Genomic DNA, 17,745 nt, shown 5'->3' with positions numbered 1-17,745 from the left:
TGGAAACTTTCAACAGAACTGACTTCCAGCAACTGAGAGCAATGTGCAAAAACTGGTCTTTTCATCATGGAGCTTGAAGCACTTACTAAAGCCATGAAGACTCTATGAACAGTTCAGAGCAGTGTGGTTCCTTCTCACTCTGCCTGTAAACGCTCATGTGGTTTTTCATCCCCTGCCATATAACACTGCCCCTCTTAAGAAATCACATGTCTTGATTTTAAACTCTTTTCATGACAGAGTGAAATACTGTGAGGGAATCCAGGTATGTAACACATCTCTTTCCCCTTAAAATATGAGAAAAATGATCGAATATACATTTCCCTGGAACTTTGGGGGTTAAATCTCCTTCCACATGTAGGATCAACTAGACTGAGAGTAATCAGCAGTATTGCATATATTTGCCTTTTTTCTAACTGTGCAAAGGATTCCTCTTATCTGAGAAATCAGAGGTGCTTTGCCTTAATATTCTACATTCACAAAACTTTGTAACACAACTCCAAGTGATGTACAAGATAGCAAGAAAAATTCAGACCATAAGAACTAAAAGGTGGCCCAAAGGAGCTGTTTCCTTCTTTCTCCTGGGAAAGATAAAATCCCAATGGGTGTTATCACTTAAGAATTTTGAGTACTGTTAACTAGTATTCATGACCTATATATAATAGGAAATACTTCACTGGATAAAGTGCCCACTGTGAATATGTTGCATATAGTACTTGGTTTTATGAAACCTTTAAGAATTTGTGGCACAGAGTTTTCCTTCATGATACATATAGTAATAATTGAGTCAATAAAAGCTCTACTGCTGACATTATTCCATTTAACAAATGAACAGACATGTAATTTTGAGGATAGAAATTTTAATTTGCATACATTCTGTAAATAAGTCTTAAAGCTCCAGTTTCATTCAAAATAGGTTGAGTGTGTACCCACTATAGCCAAGCATTCATTTATCTTGTGAGTGCAGTTGTGGATTTGGCCTAGAGCTTTTGACCCCAAAGATCTGCACGTGTAATCAACAAAGTCTGTTTTTACTGAAGAGTTGTTCTCAGTACTCAGGTTTAGACTGTTTTGCTAACTTACCAAAACCATTTAATATACTTTTTTGAAAAATAATTATCTACTGAGAAGCTTGTGTACAGTTAGGTTCAGACACTAATATTAGTTACTCAGAAAGCAAATGAGACTTAGGTATCATCTTTAGATGGCACAAAATTAACATTATTTGATTGGTGACAATGTAATAAACAGTATATATTTTTCCTCCATACATAGGGCAAACAAAATAATACATGCAGAGTTATTTCTCTTAAATATCTGGCAAGGCATATGATTGTTTGTTAGAAATTTTCTGAACCGGTTAAGACAAAATTTAGCCAAATGTTAAAGCATGGAAAATGTTGGTGTAGGCAAAGCAGATAATGTTCTGATAAAGCTTTAAAATCACCCCAGCACACAAACGTTGGAATCTTACCATTAGGTTTCATGCAGTCTGTTCCCTGCAGCGAGCATTAGCTTTAACCCTTCAGTGCTGTTGAATTTCACGTGTAGGGGGAGGGGCAGAAGTTTTATTCAGAAACCAGCTTTTATTTAAGTGATGACTGTCATTTTATGTGAGAGAACTGCAGTTTCTCTCGTGTACCCAGTCTCAGCACACCATATATCCATGTATTTTAGAGCAAATCTAAAGTGATTCAGAAAGTGATTCTACTGTTTTACTCCTGTTTCGTGATTTGTGTGAACTTTTAAAAGGTTGTGTAAATTCAGGGTGTGTCGCACTGATCTTTCTCTTCCTCCTGTGAATTGTTCTACCTCAGAATGAACTTCTCGATGGCAATTCTTCGCGGTTATGTAATTTCAGCATCCCGCAGGGTTTGCTTTCTAAATGCACTGCCCATGGGATGAGATGGCTATTTATCTGACTTTTAGTGCTTCTTAAAGCAAGCCATCACTGAGAGGGTTAAGGTGTGTTACTGCAGCAGTTATCAGCAGACCAGCCATCTACCTTTGGTACTTACAGGAATTTTATGACTCTTGATCATATTATCAAATTCTTCATTAATTTTTTTGTATTTTTCTTCGGTGCGTGGGGTGAGTGCATAAGAGGAGTCAGGGTCGGGGCTTTCACAGCCTTTGTTTTCTTTCTTGTTCAATGCCTGCCAGGTTCAGAGAAATACCAAGAGTAAAAAAAATGAAGGGAGTTCCAAGTACTTACACACAATCTTTGCCTGCTGATCATTAGATCAATATCTTCGTTAATTTTCCTGTACTTGTCCTCAGACTCAGGGCTGTGACCTACTGAATCGTCCGCATCGGGATCTGGGCTGTCACAGCCATTAAGGCCCTTCTTTCTCAACGTCTGAAATACATAATTTTGGAAAGTTCAAACCTAGACAAAGGCTGTAAGAGACATTCAGGGGTGTTACAGAAGTTCAAGTTATCCTGTGTTTCAGGTTATCACACATGCTATATTATGTTAAGAATAGAATATCACAGGTAAAAACCATGATTCATTTCACTTCAGCATTCATCATGTTTAAAAATATATATATTCCTTTCACAAATAAATTCAGTCAATGAACAAAGAGGGTATGAGGACTAAAGTATTGTGATTTGGAATTCTTATGGGTTTCAAGAACTATCTGATGAAAAACAATTACAGCAGAATATAATTAAGGTGGCAAACTGCAGCACTCTTTCTTCCCACAGAAAAATCAGAAGTCAGGATGTTGCAAAACTATTTTAGAATCTGTGATGACGACAACAGTAGAAATGTTGGAAACACCTCTGGTTTGACTCTAACATAATGGCTGGCACTAATGGTGTCCTGGCCCCCTCTCATATCCCTGAGAGCAAAACAGCATATGAGAACATGGCTAATATGCTCACTGAGCAGTGACTGAGAATGTTCAGACAACATGCTCATTCGGAGAATTACTTTTGTTAGAAAGTACATGTGAAAATCTTCATCGAAATTTATAATACTGAGAAATTATCTTCCTAAACATAGGCTGCAAGAAAAATCAAAACAGCTGAACTTGTGGCTTCATTACCCTGAGCTGAGTAAAGGATCCAAAGAACACTGCAAATAGGCAACAGAGTCACTAACTAGCAAACTAAAAAAAGTACCTCCCAGTTTCAAGTGAGTAGGAATCACCCTGAGACTGTTTTCTGACACAAGAAAGGGAAAAGTCGATGCCTTTTCTTAAACCTCCTTTCCTCCTCCTGTAGGTCTGGTCTAGTCTCAGCTGTCACACAAGAATAAATACTAATATAACATTGTAACAGTTCAAAAAAATATGAGTCAGGAGGCTTGAGTTTTACTTTTTTTTTTTTTTAAAGCTGATGATTGTCAATTCAATTGTACACAGTCTGATTCACAGAAATGATGTTATATTTTTAGATATCATAAAACTTCTGATTAATCACATAGCTTGCCATATTCATTATTAATAGACTAGCAACACTTCCTAATTTTCCTGGTACTACCAAGATCAGTTATAAAGAGATGCATACCTATGTACCTCTTGCTAACGGAAAGTTCAGCAGAGCTCATCTTTATTAAAGACAGAATTCACATACAAATAAAGGAAAAGTTGCAACATCAAGCTAAGGAATTGAAAGCTGAGATAACACTCCATTTTTAATTCATGCAATTGGGGAAAATAAATAAAACAACATGAGTTTAAAAGAGTGTGAGTCTGAAAATTTTAATACTTTGGCTCATCAATATGTAACAAATGTAATATTACTTAAAATTAATTTCTGAGGCATTGAAGATTTTAGCTTAAAATCAAACTAAGAGCTACCATTGCAATACATCTAGGATACACTACTATTCTGTAAATATTTATTAATGTTATAGTGGTATAATATAACAAATAAACATATGGTTACAGCTTATTATGTGGTAAAATGTTTGAATATTAAAATGAATATTTTGACACAAGATGATAAAATATACATTTACAATCTTGGGGAATTTATAATTGGTGGGGCCACCTGTCCCCCTATTGTGGATCTACAGCCATCATTTTTGGTCCAGAATAAGTACTCGTAGAGAGTTTTTATAATAGTACTCCAAAGGACATCACAATACTTTAATAATTCCACCCTCTAACTTAACTTTTTAGGTTTTAAACTCTTTTTGCTAGCATTATCTCAACCAAGAGATCATTTCTCTGGGTCATAACAATTTGTCATATCATGTGTTTCTGTTTTGATATCTGCAAATGTTGAGCTTTTGAAAAAAATTTGAGTGTCTTGCATCATATTCCACATTTTTCATAAGAAATCACTTGTGTGAAGAGAAATAGGTAAGAACAAGAAAATACCTGATTTTTTCAAAACATTAATATTTCTATAAGCCATGTTAAAATATCTTCTTACAAATCTTTGATTTAAAGCCTTATGTAATGTTAATTCATAGTCTTAGTAGACAGTAGATTTTTCAGTGTGCACCCACGTTTTTAACCCAATAAGTCTTATTGTAAAAATTCTAGTTGTTTTGCCATGCAGACTCCTGACAACAGAACGCAAGGGTTGGGAGAGGCCTATCAACTGTCATTACAATCCATCTGGCACATGAATGTGTGCTAAATATTCTTACAAAGCTTTTGGGGGATAGATATTGTGTTTGGTTTATAAAAATTCAAATATCAACTACAATGTTGAACAATCTCCAAATGTTAACTCATTATCTCTCATAAGTCTTTCATGAAGAGTTTACAGAAATCTTATGCCAGATCTCAAGCCAGTGTAGCTAAACATGATGGTCCAATTATCAGCTATTGCTTGTGACCATGTGGGGCCCACTCTTTCCTGTCCAAACTTTCCTAAGCTTTTGAAGTGAGAGATGCCGACTAGATTTCTCCAGTTCACATTCAATTATAGTAATAGACTGAATACTGAAATAAATGAAGTAGAAATTTTTAAAAAATTGGCTCTGGGAAAATTTGAAGTATGAGAATATGGCTAAAATACTGATACTTCTGACACATCAAATTTTGGTTGAGTGGGAATGTCGTTGTTCAATGAAACACTTAGTTCCCTTATTAAAAAACCAATTAGATCAACATCTCAATTTATACCTGAACAATTATATTAACTGCTAAGCAAACAAAACAGGTGGCATGGAGTCACAAAGGAAATGACAGTGAGGAGGGGGAGAAAAAGAATGACTCACTTTCTACCAATAAATTATTTTTTTATCTGATTACATTATCTTGCAATAATATTGCAAGTATTTAAGTAATGATTCAAGTTAAATTGTGTTACTTGAAACAGGGATTTTTGAGACATACAAACACAAAATGCAAGAGTAAATTAATACTGAGTTCCAAATTCCCATAATCACATCACCAGAGTATTTAAAAAATTGTTCAAAAATATTATCCTCGGCTGAGTGCTTGTATAACACATTTCTGCCAAGAACAAATGATTATGGTGGAATTATAAAGCTCTGAAAATGGAAGTGATGGCACAAACTTGAATACCATAGTGTGAATTTGGAGCTCTAAGAGCAGTTTTATCTTTATTATATTAAAAATCTACAGCTGTTTAATGATGACAAAGGAATTACTGTTAGATTCAGCCAAGTCTCTCTATTCACAGTAATGAATAGTCAATATGAACTAAAGGGCTTACTAAATGGATAAATAAGCATTATTCCTCTAAGCCTTTTTCTGTAAAAATAAAAATCTCTGCTATTGGCCTTTGAAAGCTTCTCTACTCTTTTACAAGTGTCACTGGTCAGGCAATGTACACATTTAATTGCTATTCTTACAGGTGCTAGAAGTCCTGGAGATACATAGAAAACATCTCTCAGCTGACTACATTTTGAAAAGATTTGATTCTATATGTCACAAAAAAGCAAGAAATCTATTGAAATCACCAAGTTCCCTTGCTATGCATCTAAAGAAACTCTTTCTCCAGAGAACTCCGTACACCTGGAGTGAGCTGGTACACTGGAGCTAGCCTGCCACCTGAGAGTGACACTTTTAGGGTACATCAATTGACTGCTGAGGCTTCTTGGGTATATTCACAAAGTAGTGATTGTCATACAGTGAGCTGAGAACAGCCGCTCTTAGAGAAGTAATTAGATTGACAGAAGGTGACACACTCCAAACAATAAATGGGAGAAGGAGTCTAGAAAGGTAATCCAAAAACCACATAGAATCTCTCCTCCCAGACATGAGCACATATGGACCTGTGTTATTACATTTGTTCAATGGAAAAAAAAGCTGAAATATGTATAAACTGATGATGATAGGTGACAGGTGCTTCAAAAATTCTAATGAAATAGATGTAGGGGAACAGATTCTATTTCGTTACTGCAAGGAATATAAATGAAAAAGAATGCCACATGGAGCACTCATTTCTTGTCTCAGACATTATGTTATAAACTAGAAAATCCCTTTTCTATACCATGATGATTTCATTCTTAATTTATTTTTAAATTTTTATTATTATTTCTCTTTAAAATTACACCTTGTTAGCAAAAAGAAACATCAAGATTATTGGCCTTTTTTCAGTTACAATGCTGCTACATATTATATCAATACTATTTAAGTAAAATTTGGCTTTTTGTCAGAGAATCATCACCACAGAAAAAGCTTCTGACTAGTCCATTTCTTTTCACGTCGACAGTCTCAGTCCTTAGGAATATATATTTTCATACTCTTTTATTTCCTATGCCTTCCCATTGTACAGCTAAAAGTTCAAGTCCGTGTGTGAAAAACCACAAATTACTCTTATTAACCTTTGTTAAAATCCAAATAACCTCTCTTTCTTCATAGCTAGTTAGCCTGACTTCAGAGGTTTGATGTGTTAAGAGCAAATGAAAGAACTATTACTATTAGTTGCATGAAAGCCATGTTCACACAAAAGCCAAGGGAAAAAGACACTGACTTAGAAAATGTAGTTTCCTTTCCTCTAATCCTAGACCCTTTTTGGGGGGGCATGATGGTCTTGTCTTTCATAGCTGTATGATGGTTAAGTGTCCATGGGTAACGAGCTAAACAGTCTTTAGAAAGTAGTAAATTCATGTAGGAATAGAAGTACGGATGAACTGGATGCTAGCCACGAACAAAGTTTCTGAGAACGGCTGTTAAGCCTGGTGGCTCACTGGTATGCCCATCACAATGCTGCTCCAGAGCCTCCAGCGTCAGGGGAGTGGCCACCTTAAGGGCTGTGCCCTGTGACTTACTTCTAACATGTATACAGCAATTACCAAACACCAACTATTTGCCAGATACTGTTTTGATCTGAAAGAAGGCAATATAAATTTAAAGTAAAAAGCTCTGAACTAAACTAGAATAGTGTAGTTTTTTTTTTTTTTTAATTTTTTAAAAAATTTTTCGTGCTTTCCAGCATAGATCACTTAGGCTGGGGGAAGACAAGGTACCAAAAAATTTCTCCATATGTTTCAATAATCAACACTGTAAAAATTGTCTGACTCTATCTTTCTATACCATGGTTCTCCTTTGTTTTCATTCTGAAAATAAAAAGATATATTAAAATGCCACAAAGCTAGTACAATTAATCGCTAGGTAGATTTTATCAGATAAGCAAACCATAGATGATATAGAATATAAAAAAATTAACTTGTACCAAAAGATATTCATTTGTGGTGAAAATTTTAAGGAAAAGTTGAAAGTATAAAACCTTACAACAATTTTTTCCCTCCTGATTATTAATGTTAATTCTAACTAGACACTTCTACTAGAGAGAGAGGGGGAACTGGAGATTTTTATTATTTTTGTTTTTATGCCTTACCTCAAAAGATAATCTTAACAATGGACTTGAATTTTTTTCACTGAATTATTTTTTATCTTCCAATAAAGGATATAAAAGACACTAGTTAAAGATGTGAAAAATTTAATGTAATAAACATAAAGGTATATCCACCACCTGTCTCCCAATGGCCATAGAATATTTCATATAAACATTCATATGGTGAAAGTTCATATTAGGATTTCAGTGTGGATGAGATCACCAGGGATCACCTGGCCCTTCCTCACACCTCCCAGGAGATGAGGAATAATGTCCACAGCAACTTGCCTTTCATCCTGAGGTGCTTTCTCCACCTGGGCTCTCCTTCTACCTCCTTTTCATCTCCTCTTTGTAGACTTCTCATCACCCAGGCTGAATTAATTTCTCCCCACATTGATGCACTCATTGCATTTTTCTATTATATCCCAAACCACACATCAGGGATCATGTATGTGTTTATTTTCTTTGCTACCTTGAGAGATCCTTAACAAAGCCATTTAATTTGTTCACTTTGGAGTTTCAGTATAGAGAGTCTGACATACTGTAGGTGCTCCATAAATGCTAGCTAAATGAACAGAATGCACATTTCCACTGAAATATTAACGTATGCAGAGGTTTCAGGCTGGTTGGAGGCAGGGATGATAGTGGGAACAGACCCCTTGAAATACATTTGCTAATTGCTAATATGTGTCAGGGGCTGTTTGTGGTCCTCTGGATGTAAAGATATGTTTTCTGAATATGTGATCCAGATTACTTGTTTACATGTTTTTCTTCCCACCATCCTGAGCTCCTGGAGTATAGGGACTTTACCAGTCATCAATCCTTAGGAGATTAATAAATGTTTGCAGCCTTAATGACAGACTTAGTGGATGGCTAAAGAGAACAGAAAAGGATGTTCAAATGTTAGGAGAACATGTAGTCTCAGTGCAGTATTTTTAAGATTATAATTTGTTTTTGTCATCTTATATTACTTATAACATTATGTTGAAATTCAATATTTTACTCTTTTTAAGTGACTGTTTACAAATTTATCATGCTTTGAAAAGTGCAGTGTTCAAGTCAGAAAGCAATATAGTACGGGCATAATTTGTGCTATGTATGAAACTGATTGTGACTCAAGAACTTTATATCATCGAATGCTTAGAAATTGGGATATTGGTTTAAACATGGAATCTCTGAAAAAGAGTACTGAAGAAATAATTGAAGAAAGTCATAAGTATATCATCTCTGTGATCAAAAGGGTAGCAGGAAAGAGGGCACAAAATTTAGCATGGAAGCAGAAAAGAAGGGAGTGGTGTTTTAGGTGAATGCAAAGGTTAGAAAAAGAAAAACAAAAGCTCTGTAGGAAAGACCACAGGGCAGCTTTTGTGAATGTGAGTCAGATACTATAAATTTGAAATAAGCATGTTTTAAAATTCTTGGGCAAAGTTCATCTTTTTTTTTTTTTTTCCTTTTTCCTTTCTAATCCTTGGATGCTGGTCTACTGCTCTACTATTCTGCAAGGCTCTGACATTGGTTGTATTCTGGGCCAACCTCAGCCTGGGGGAATTCATGGAAAATCAGGGTGATTCTAGGGCCAATCGGATGATTCAGGCTTCCTCAGGATAGGTCAGCATTTGGAATTTTTAAGGATTCTTCCACCACAGCTCTCCTGGAACCTGGACAAGGCATGCATCATGAGGCTGGATTAGGACAGGACTGAGCTGGGAAGTCTGGCACACTTCAGCCATGAAACACTCACTCCCTGACATCCTGCATCCAGGGGAGACCCAAAGTCAAATACTAAGCAGCAGGAAGCACTTTCAGATATAACAACTGACAGGCATGATAATATACCCAGTTAATCCTAATAACCGTCAAAAAGTAAGTTAAGAAAACAGGAGCTGGAATGCGAAGAATCAAATTTTAGGTGGTTTTGAAGAATAGATGCTGTTGATTTCTAAAATAAGGAAGGAAAATATAAGATAGAACTATAAATTTAAAAAAGGTTGAGAACAAGAGTAAAGTAACAAAGATCCAGAAGTAGGTTTTATGAAAATATACAAAGTATACCAATCTTTTTAGGCTGTGGCATTTTACTGGCAAAAGGGTAACACAGGGACAGAAAAGCTGAATTTAGACACTGATGCTTTAAAAATAACTTTTAGAGCATCTTTTACAAACCATTAACTTATTTTAACAATAACAAAAAAAGGTGTATGTTATCTTGGAAGATTAGATTAAGTTCAAATCATTTTCAGGATGGGGACGGAGCTCATGGTAGAGTTCTTGTCTAATATGCATGAGGCCCTAAGTTGGATCCTCATCATTGCAAGAAAACAAAAACTAAGACATGATTTTTGTTTCCATTTGGATTTTTAACTAGTTACAAATGCCTTTTTTATTCATACATTGAGTCAATACATGATTAGTCATTTGAAATGAAAGTAGCCTACATCTTACACCTTATTTATCATCAGCTCGGGGTTTTCAGATGTATCCTTATTTTTCACAGGATTTCCCAAATCTCTTCTACTACATAATTTGTTTTCCCATTGATTTTCTTGATTCTACCTATCCTCTTCCATTCCCTTTTCAGCAAAGGTTACAACTTGGCTACTCAAGCCACAAGTTCAGAAATCACTGAATTTCATCATCTCTTGAGCTCAACTATCATTACTTTTGCTATTTTGTTTCCCATTCTTGGTCTGTTTGTTTTCTGACCCCACCTTCCAGTCAATCTTCCTTCATACTTTTGACAGGGTCTAATTACAATACAAATTTAATCCTATCAGTATTCTCCTTAAAACCATGGTGGCTCCCAAGAGCCACACCCATGAGCTTGCACAGCAAACCCTCCACCTGCCCTTTCCACCTCAATTCCTCTCTTCTCCAGCATGCAGTGTTCTGGCTAAGGGGGGTTCTGTATTATTTTACAAGTCAGGTACATACTTTAAAAACACTCTTTGGGTATGTTATTTGTTCCTATTTGGCATATCCTTGTGTACTTCTCCTCTCTGTTGCACAGACCTGAGTCATACCCGGATACCCATTCCCTAATGTCATTTCTTGCTCAGCAAGGTTTTTCCTAGCTGTCCTAAGCACTCAGGGATTCCCTTCTCTGTGCTCTTGCAGTCCTTCTTTTTTTGTTTTGTTTGTGTGCGTGTGTGCTTTTTATATGGAGTATATTATATTGTCATTTATCTTTTTACATGTCTTCTTCAGCATCAGATATCAAGTTCTGAAAGAAATGGAATCTCTGGTCCCTAACAAAACACTTGGTTAACATATCCAGGCTCAGTATAGGTTCTAGGTAACTGTTCATTGGATAAATGAATAACCTATCAACTTGACAGTCATATTTTCTAACAGTGACAGACTAATTGAAATGAGTTGGGTGGTCTCCCTAGGTAGCAGTGCTATTTATTTATTTTAGTAAGATTATTATGTCAACATGTAAAGGGTTCAAGTTCTGGTAGGTCAAAGCAATCTCTGTAAAGACTTCATGATTGCTGCACAGGATATCCCTGTGGGAGCCAAAGAAACAGCGAAGATAACATACACAGTATATGAGGCACAAAATTTGATTTATTTGCACTTAGATATTTTTCCTGCTCTTGGTCCTGGACATGATGGGCTGTGCCTTTCCAGCTCTGGAGTTTTTGTGGTTGCTGGTGCTTTGACTTAATGCCATGAGGACATGAACATTTTGAGAACCAAAGTTATTGCAAAAGACGTCTCTGTGCATCCTCTAAGTTTTGCTTAGGAACAAGGACATTGCCACTGATGGACTCTGTTGGTTGGGATCTCTAGTTTATCATAAGCTTATAAGAAAAGCAGAGTACACAGCAACCTTTCAACAGAGCAATGCAAAATAAAATGGGGGGCTGTCAACTGGCAATTTTTATGGTACCTGAGGAGATACACAACTCCTCATTTAGCAAGGACCTGGGATCCCCAGTATTTAAGTTAAACTGGTTTTCTGCCTAACATGCTTCTTCCACTCTGGACCTCTGAAGGCTCAAGAGAGCTAGAGTTTTAACCACCTTAACCCTGACCCACCTGTCTCCTGGGTTGCCCGAGTGGGGAAACCCTCTCTTTGCCCTTCATTCATAGTATTATATTTTTCATTTTCTAAGTCACAGGACCAACATGTACCAGTAATAAATTTCTTTCTGGGATAGAGGTAAAAATATTCACCAAGTTCTTTTCTATCCCTCAATTTTTTAAATGGCAGGCAGAAAGATTTCGAAGGACCAATACTGGATTGTGAAGATGGCATCCTCAACTTCTTCCTTCATAACCTGAGAATTGAATCTTTTTTAAAAATTAATTAATCATTCTTCCTAATAAACCAGTCTGCTCTCCAATGAGTAGCTTTTAGCCTTCTTCATTAAAATTTTTGTTTTCGTTTTGCTTATTTCATGGTGATTTGCAGCCATAATGGGAGAAGGTCTTATGTTCCACCTCCCCAGATAGCTTCAGGGAAGACTCTCCTAGTCCCAATTCTGAGGGCTTTGCCTGAGACTGTTACATGACAATCTAGAGACTGGTATCGACAACTGTGTTAGCAGGGACAGCTCAATACTCACTTGCTATGATGTGTTAGAGAGAAACATGGTCTCAGGAGTGCCAAGCATTACTGGGATGGTGTGAGAACAATATGTAACTCACAGTCATTGTGGTTGCCAGGGGAGGGAAGTCTCCATGTGTCAGAACAAACCTCCACAAGAGGAGAGACTTCATCTTTTTTACCTCTATATCCACAGTAACTTTAATGTGCCCAGCACAGGGGGCCCATTCAATAAATAAAATTAATAAAAGAATAATGAAAGCCAAGGCTGCAGCACTAGAGGTTCTTATTTAAAGTGGAATTACAGTGGAATTTGAAAACAGAAGTTACCAGGTTTGTACCCAAAATAAATGTTGCATTTACCTCTAGCCACACCCACTGCAGAAACCCACCATCCACTCTTCTCACTCATGAATTTAAATTACAAAAGGAAAGAATTGTGTGGACCAGAGTTAATAGAATCAATATGTCCCTTTTATGCCGCCACAGAACTTTGTAATTACCATTTATTTCATATCACTGCTGTCTGTATTATTGTTTTTATCTCATTTTCTAGATGATAAGATTCTTGCAGACATGAAGTCTCTTGAGGGCTTTCTATCTTGGCAACTAACACAGTATCCGGCAGTTGAATGTTGTGACAAATCAGTTAACTCCTCTGGACAGGTGTCCTATGGAGAATGCTACTAACGATGGCCTGGTGACAGACAATAAGGAGGCTCAGACAGACAAAAGCTAGTGGCTAGAAATCCAAGCTTCCCCACCTGAATGCTGAACTTTCTCTCTTTTCTTCAGTGTAAGTAATATTGGGTCTGTCAAAGGCCAGCAGCCTTGGTCTCCAGCCTCACTCCTCCTAGTTGTTTCTTTCAACATAAAAATCTCTCCTGGGACTTGGTTAATGCAGCATTAATGTTTCCATTTATTGGTTGATGCAATGGCAAACTTCCTGCTTAGCAGACAGTGTCCAAGATACAATGAATGTCTGGCGGTTGGTCAGGGGCTGGACCAGTTAAACCAGTAGACAGGACACAGCAGGGTTTCATCAGATTTGGTCTACACACAGAAAAACCCTGGTGAACAAGGCTAGAAAGGCTACCAGACATAAAAGATGGAGGAAGGGGGAAGCCTCCTTGAAGGTTCAAAGGGTTGACTGGAAGGTAGAGGTTGTCAGGTTTATAGGATGTTGTCAGCTGGTGAGGGAACAAACTCCTACCTATCCAAATTCACACAGAATTGAGAAAGCCCCAGAGACCGAATCTCCAAAATGCACACCAGTACAATGCCCCTGATTTCTTTTCTTCAAATAAGTTTATACTGCTTCCTACTTATTATCTGACCCAGAACACTATGAACTACAGTATTTATGGTACTTATACTTGCAGGAAAGACAGAGTCTAGTCCACTTATCCTTGATAGCTCCTGCCTCACTGCCAGGAACCTGATACATGAACTGGTAACAAGTGCTGGGTATTGTTCAACTTCCTTGGGTAGGTGTCCAATGGACAAAATGTGGATAGTACCCTTCAAAGAGCTAAATAAAAGGTTGCTTAAAAACAAATATTTTTCAAATCTGTTTCAGCCTTTTTCCTAAAATTTTTGCTGTATTTGCAAAACACATCAACATCATTCTAGTTGCTTTCTTTATTTAGACTCACCCTTCCTATAGTTCTATCATAGTTCTTCATATCACAATGTGACACAGTTTCTGCCTCAGTCTCCACACAGGACCCAGGGCCTGTGTTTTTTATCTGAGTCTCCCTAAGACCTGGAGACTACTGGGCACTTTGACTTTCATATATTAATGCAGACTTTGAGTTCATTAATCAAAGGGCCATTATTTGCTTTCTTAACAATGTAATTATTTCCAGCTGGTACCAGAAAAATAACCAGAGTATTTCTAGAACTGACATCAAAAGTGCCAGTAGCATTTCAGAGTTAGGACCCGCAGGTTAACTTTCCACTGGGACTTGCCCTCTAGTTTCCTGGCTCATTTGTTATCGAGAATTGTATCTCCTGGACTTACTCTGTAGTTCCTGTTATTTTGCAGTATTAATGTGAAGAGTCCTTTCTTATTAGTGTAAGCAATTATGAACTAAGTGTAATGATTAAACGGGACATAAGTTATCTACAAAGAGATTCTGAAAATACCTAATACATTCCATCATGTAAAACCCAGGATCTTTCATCCTAGATTAAATACCTGTAAATAGAATATAATTCATAAGAAGTGTTTTGGAAAGCCTAGTATTATTACCATTGCACACTGATCAAGGTCTACATTGACCAATTTACCATACTATTTTGAGGGCAAGTTTAAATTTTTCTAATTTATATTTCCAAATTAACTAATAATTAAAACCAAACTTTTTTCAATTTAATTTCCTTATGCTATGAATATTATCCAATTATGAATCTATGGTCCCAGAATCTTAAATCAACTCATAATTCACAAAATTACATTTCCCATGATATCACATATTACACAGACAGTAATATTCTTAGGTTCTGCATTCGGTCACCTCCAATTTAACATGATGTTACAGAGGCTAGAGAGAATATTGGGAGATGAAAAGTAGTAAGGTATATAGAGAAAGTGTTTAGGGAAAGGAATGAGAAGAATGAGAGAGATTATAAGCAGAAGATAGATTAGATAGATGATAGATATTGGGAAAGGGAATCAGAATTAATGATGGAGAGAGAATTTGAGGAAGTTATAAAAGAGAGGAAAAAGTAAGTGAGCCCCTCAAGTGACCTTTGGTATATAATCTGGCCACTCATCGTGTCTGGGCTCAGCATTTTACAATCTAACATAAAGATTTATCACAGGCCAACAGCACTTCTGTTCAGCCTGCTATCCATCCCTGGCAGCAGCTGTGTACCTGTTGTCTAACTCAGTGTGGTCAAGTGGAGTCTGCCAGCCCTACAGACTGCTCTGTCTTCTGGCCCTAGCAAGCTTCTCCAAAGAATTTCTATGAATTCGGGACCCTGGCCCCTGCAGTCTTCAGCTGAGGGATGTTTTAGCTATGATAGCTTCAGTAATTTCAGCATTGTCAGTGGAAATGTACAGCAACCTGATTTTTAAGTTTGGTATTTCAAGTTTCATAACTTATGAAATCTCAGTGATTTTTATTAGTTCAGAGGTACACTTAAGAGTTTTCATTTGCCCAATCACTTCTTCCATGTCCTTTATTAGGTAATTATAAAAACAACATTTCCTCTTCTATGGCATGAAAAGGAAATTAAACCAGTCTTCCCTCACTGTCAAAATATTAATTTTCTTAATATTTTAATTGAATCTGTTCCTCAGCAATAACACCTACCATTTATTGAGCATTCATCTATGCCAGGGACCAAGTCTGCAGCTTTGCATGGATTTTACTTTTTCAGTCCTCATAACCATTCTTCCACTATGAATGTCATTCTACAGATGAAGAAAAAGAAGTATGATGTGGTTCAGGAACTTGGGCAAGTCCACAGGGTCAGTGAGGGTTAGAATCAAGTTTTTGAACCTATGTGTAATCTCCAGGCTTTACTCTCTTGGTTATTTACTGGACTATTTTCCCTTTGCAAGTCTGTCCAATCATAAAGACTGCCCAATGGTTGGGGATACACGTTTATCATGTGCAATGCCATGAGTTCAATTCCTAGCACATGATTGCTCAAACTACATCTATGTATCCTTTGAACAAAATGTTCAGCAAATCTTAATTTTTTCAGTATCTACATGCCTACATAACCTTTCTGGGTAAAACAAAGTGCAGGTTTATTACAATTATCAAAATAATGCTAGTAAGAACCCTAAAATCTATTACTAAGAAAACCATTTGCTTGATTTTTGGGCACCTTATTTTTCAGATTTAAGCCAACTGCTCAGCTCTTCAGCTGAATCTGTCTGAGTAGATGAAGCACTATGAGAATGAACTTTTTTCCTGAGGTTGAGGGGATAGTTGGAGGAAAAGAAAAAAATTATATATTTATGGAGAAATTATTATCTCTTTTTGGGCAAAGCTATGGATGGGTTCGTGAAAAAATATTGTGCACACTATAAAATTTCTTTTTCTAATCATGGGTACATAAACTCTTTCTTTTCCTGTCTTTGCCAAAAGATGCAGAAAACATTGCTTTGCTTTATAGGCCAGATGACAGGATAAATAAAAGAAATGACTGTAATACTTCCCAATTTTCTTCAACAGTTATGAGGAAGGCAGCAAGATGCAATCTTGGGTGAAAATTTCCCAAAGTCCCAAGGAGAAGGGGAAAATTACAGGAGGGCTTCAAGAACCACAAAGACTTGGGTTTTGCATCTTGTCAGAAAATCCGAACTGTTGGTAGAAGCCTGGGGAACAGCTGGCGGGACCTGACTCAGCAGAGAAAATGCCACCCACAGGCAATGACTGTCTGCGCTGTGAGCCCTGTTTTCTCTGGAGGCTTCCCACAGCTAGGCCAATACTCCAGTCTCCCAGATGGGAAACTGGAGTTTTTGAAAATTGAAATTAAACAAAGTTGTATAACATTTAAAAGTTTACAGTGATGATCTCGGCTTTTTACCTGGACTTAAAGTCAATTTTCTGTTGAATAAATAATACTAACCACAAATTAACCACCTAATAGTTTCAAAATACCTCAAACAGCCATCACCATCATTCTGAACAGAATCACTTCTTTTTTAAGATCACTGGTAAAAGATGAGGGGAAACATAACCATTAAAAGAGGAAGCAAAACAGGGTGCAAAGTCTGTTTCCATGAGGTAATGCATGCTATTGACTAATCATCAAAAGAATACAGGCTATACCATGATGAAGTATGAGGTTAAGGCAGGTGGCTGGGAGAAGTTAGAAGCTCTTTTTCCATCCTTAGTGCATTACTTTCTTGTTGAAGCCAAAGGGATAGATAGAGATCAATGGAAATTTGTTGATCTGACACAGGAACTTGTAAGCTTAGTGAAATGGAAGTTACATATATGAGTTCATCTGCTGAAACTGCCTGCATTTGTGCATGTATGAGAGAGAGAGAGAGAAAGAGAGGCGTGGGGGGAGGAAGGGGAAAGAGAGCAGGAGAGAGAGAGAGAATGTGTATAGCATGAAGCTAAGAATTTTGAAAGAAGTTTCAGAATTATTTCCGGGTAGATGTATTTCTGTGTAGCTATTATTATCTTTCTTTCCTCCTGAAAGAAATAGTTCAATTTAGTAATTAGGATCACAGGAAAGTGAGACTGTTTTATGGGAGGATGTTTGCACATTGAATGGTGGTTTCTAATGAAAAACAAATTTCTTCCCCTAAACATAATATAACAATTTGCTGTCATCTAATTTACTACAGTTTTTGCTAATATAAATAAAATCTTCCACATTTGTTGGAATTCAATTGTGGCAAGTACTGAAGTCTCCTTATTTTTTTCTAAGGCTGATTAGCAAGTGCCTTG

General features: G+C 36.7%; 1 protein-coding gene across 12 annotated transcripts in view; it reads right to left on the bottom strand.

The window, feature by feature from the left end:
* Nucleotides 1-17,745, bottom strand: part of MEF2C (myocyte enhancer factor 2C) — a 162,198-nt gene that overhangs the window by 39,297 nt on the left and 105,156 nt on the right. For 9 of the 12 annotated variants that reach the window (XM_079144418.1, XM_079144419.1, XM_079144424.1 and 6 more), the window contains one exon: nucleotides 2,213-2,356. In XM_079144418.1, the coding sequence (XP_079000544.1) occupies nucleotides 2,213-2,356 (144 nt within the window). Of the gene's footprint in view, nucleotides 1-2,015; nucleotides 2,154-2,212; nucleotides 2,357-17,745 lie in introns of all 12 variants that reach the window. The other 3 variants (XM_079144422.1, XM_079144415.1, XM_079144416.1) reach the window with 2 other exon arrangements.

The sequence above is a fragment of the Sciurus vulgaris genome (genome assembly GCF_902686455.1).
Source record: "Sciurus vulgaris genome assembly, chromosome: 6".
NCBI lineage: Eukaryota > Metazoa > Chordata > Mammalia > Rodentia > Sciuridae > Sciurus > Sciurus vulgaris.
The sequence above is the reverse complement of the archived record's forward strand: the minus strand, read 5'-3'. Positions and strand labels throughout refer to the sequence as shown.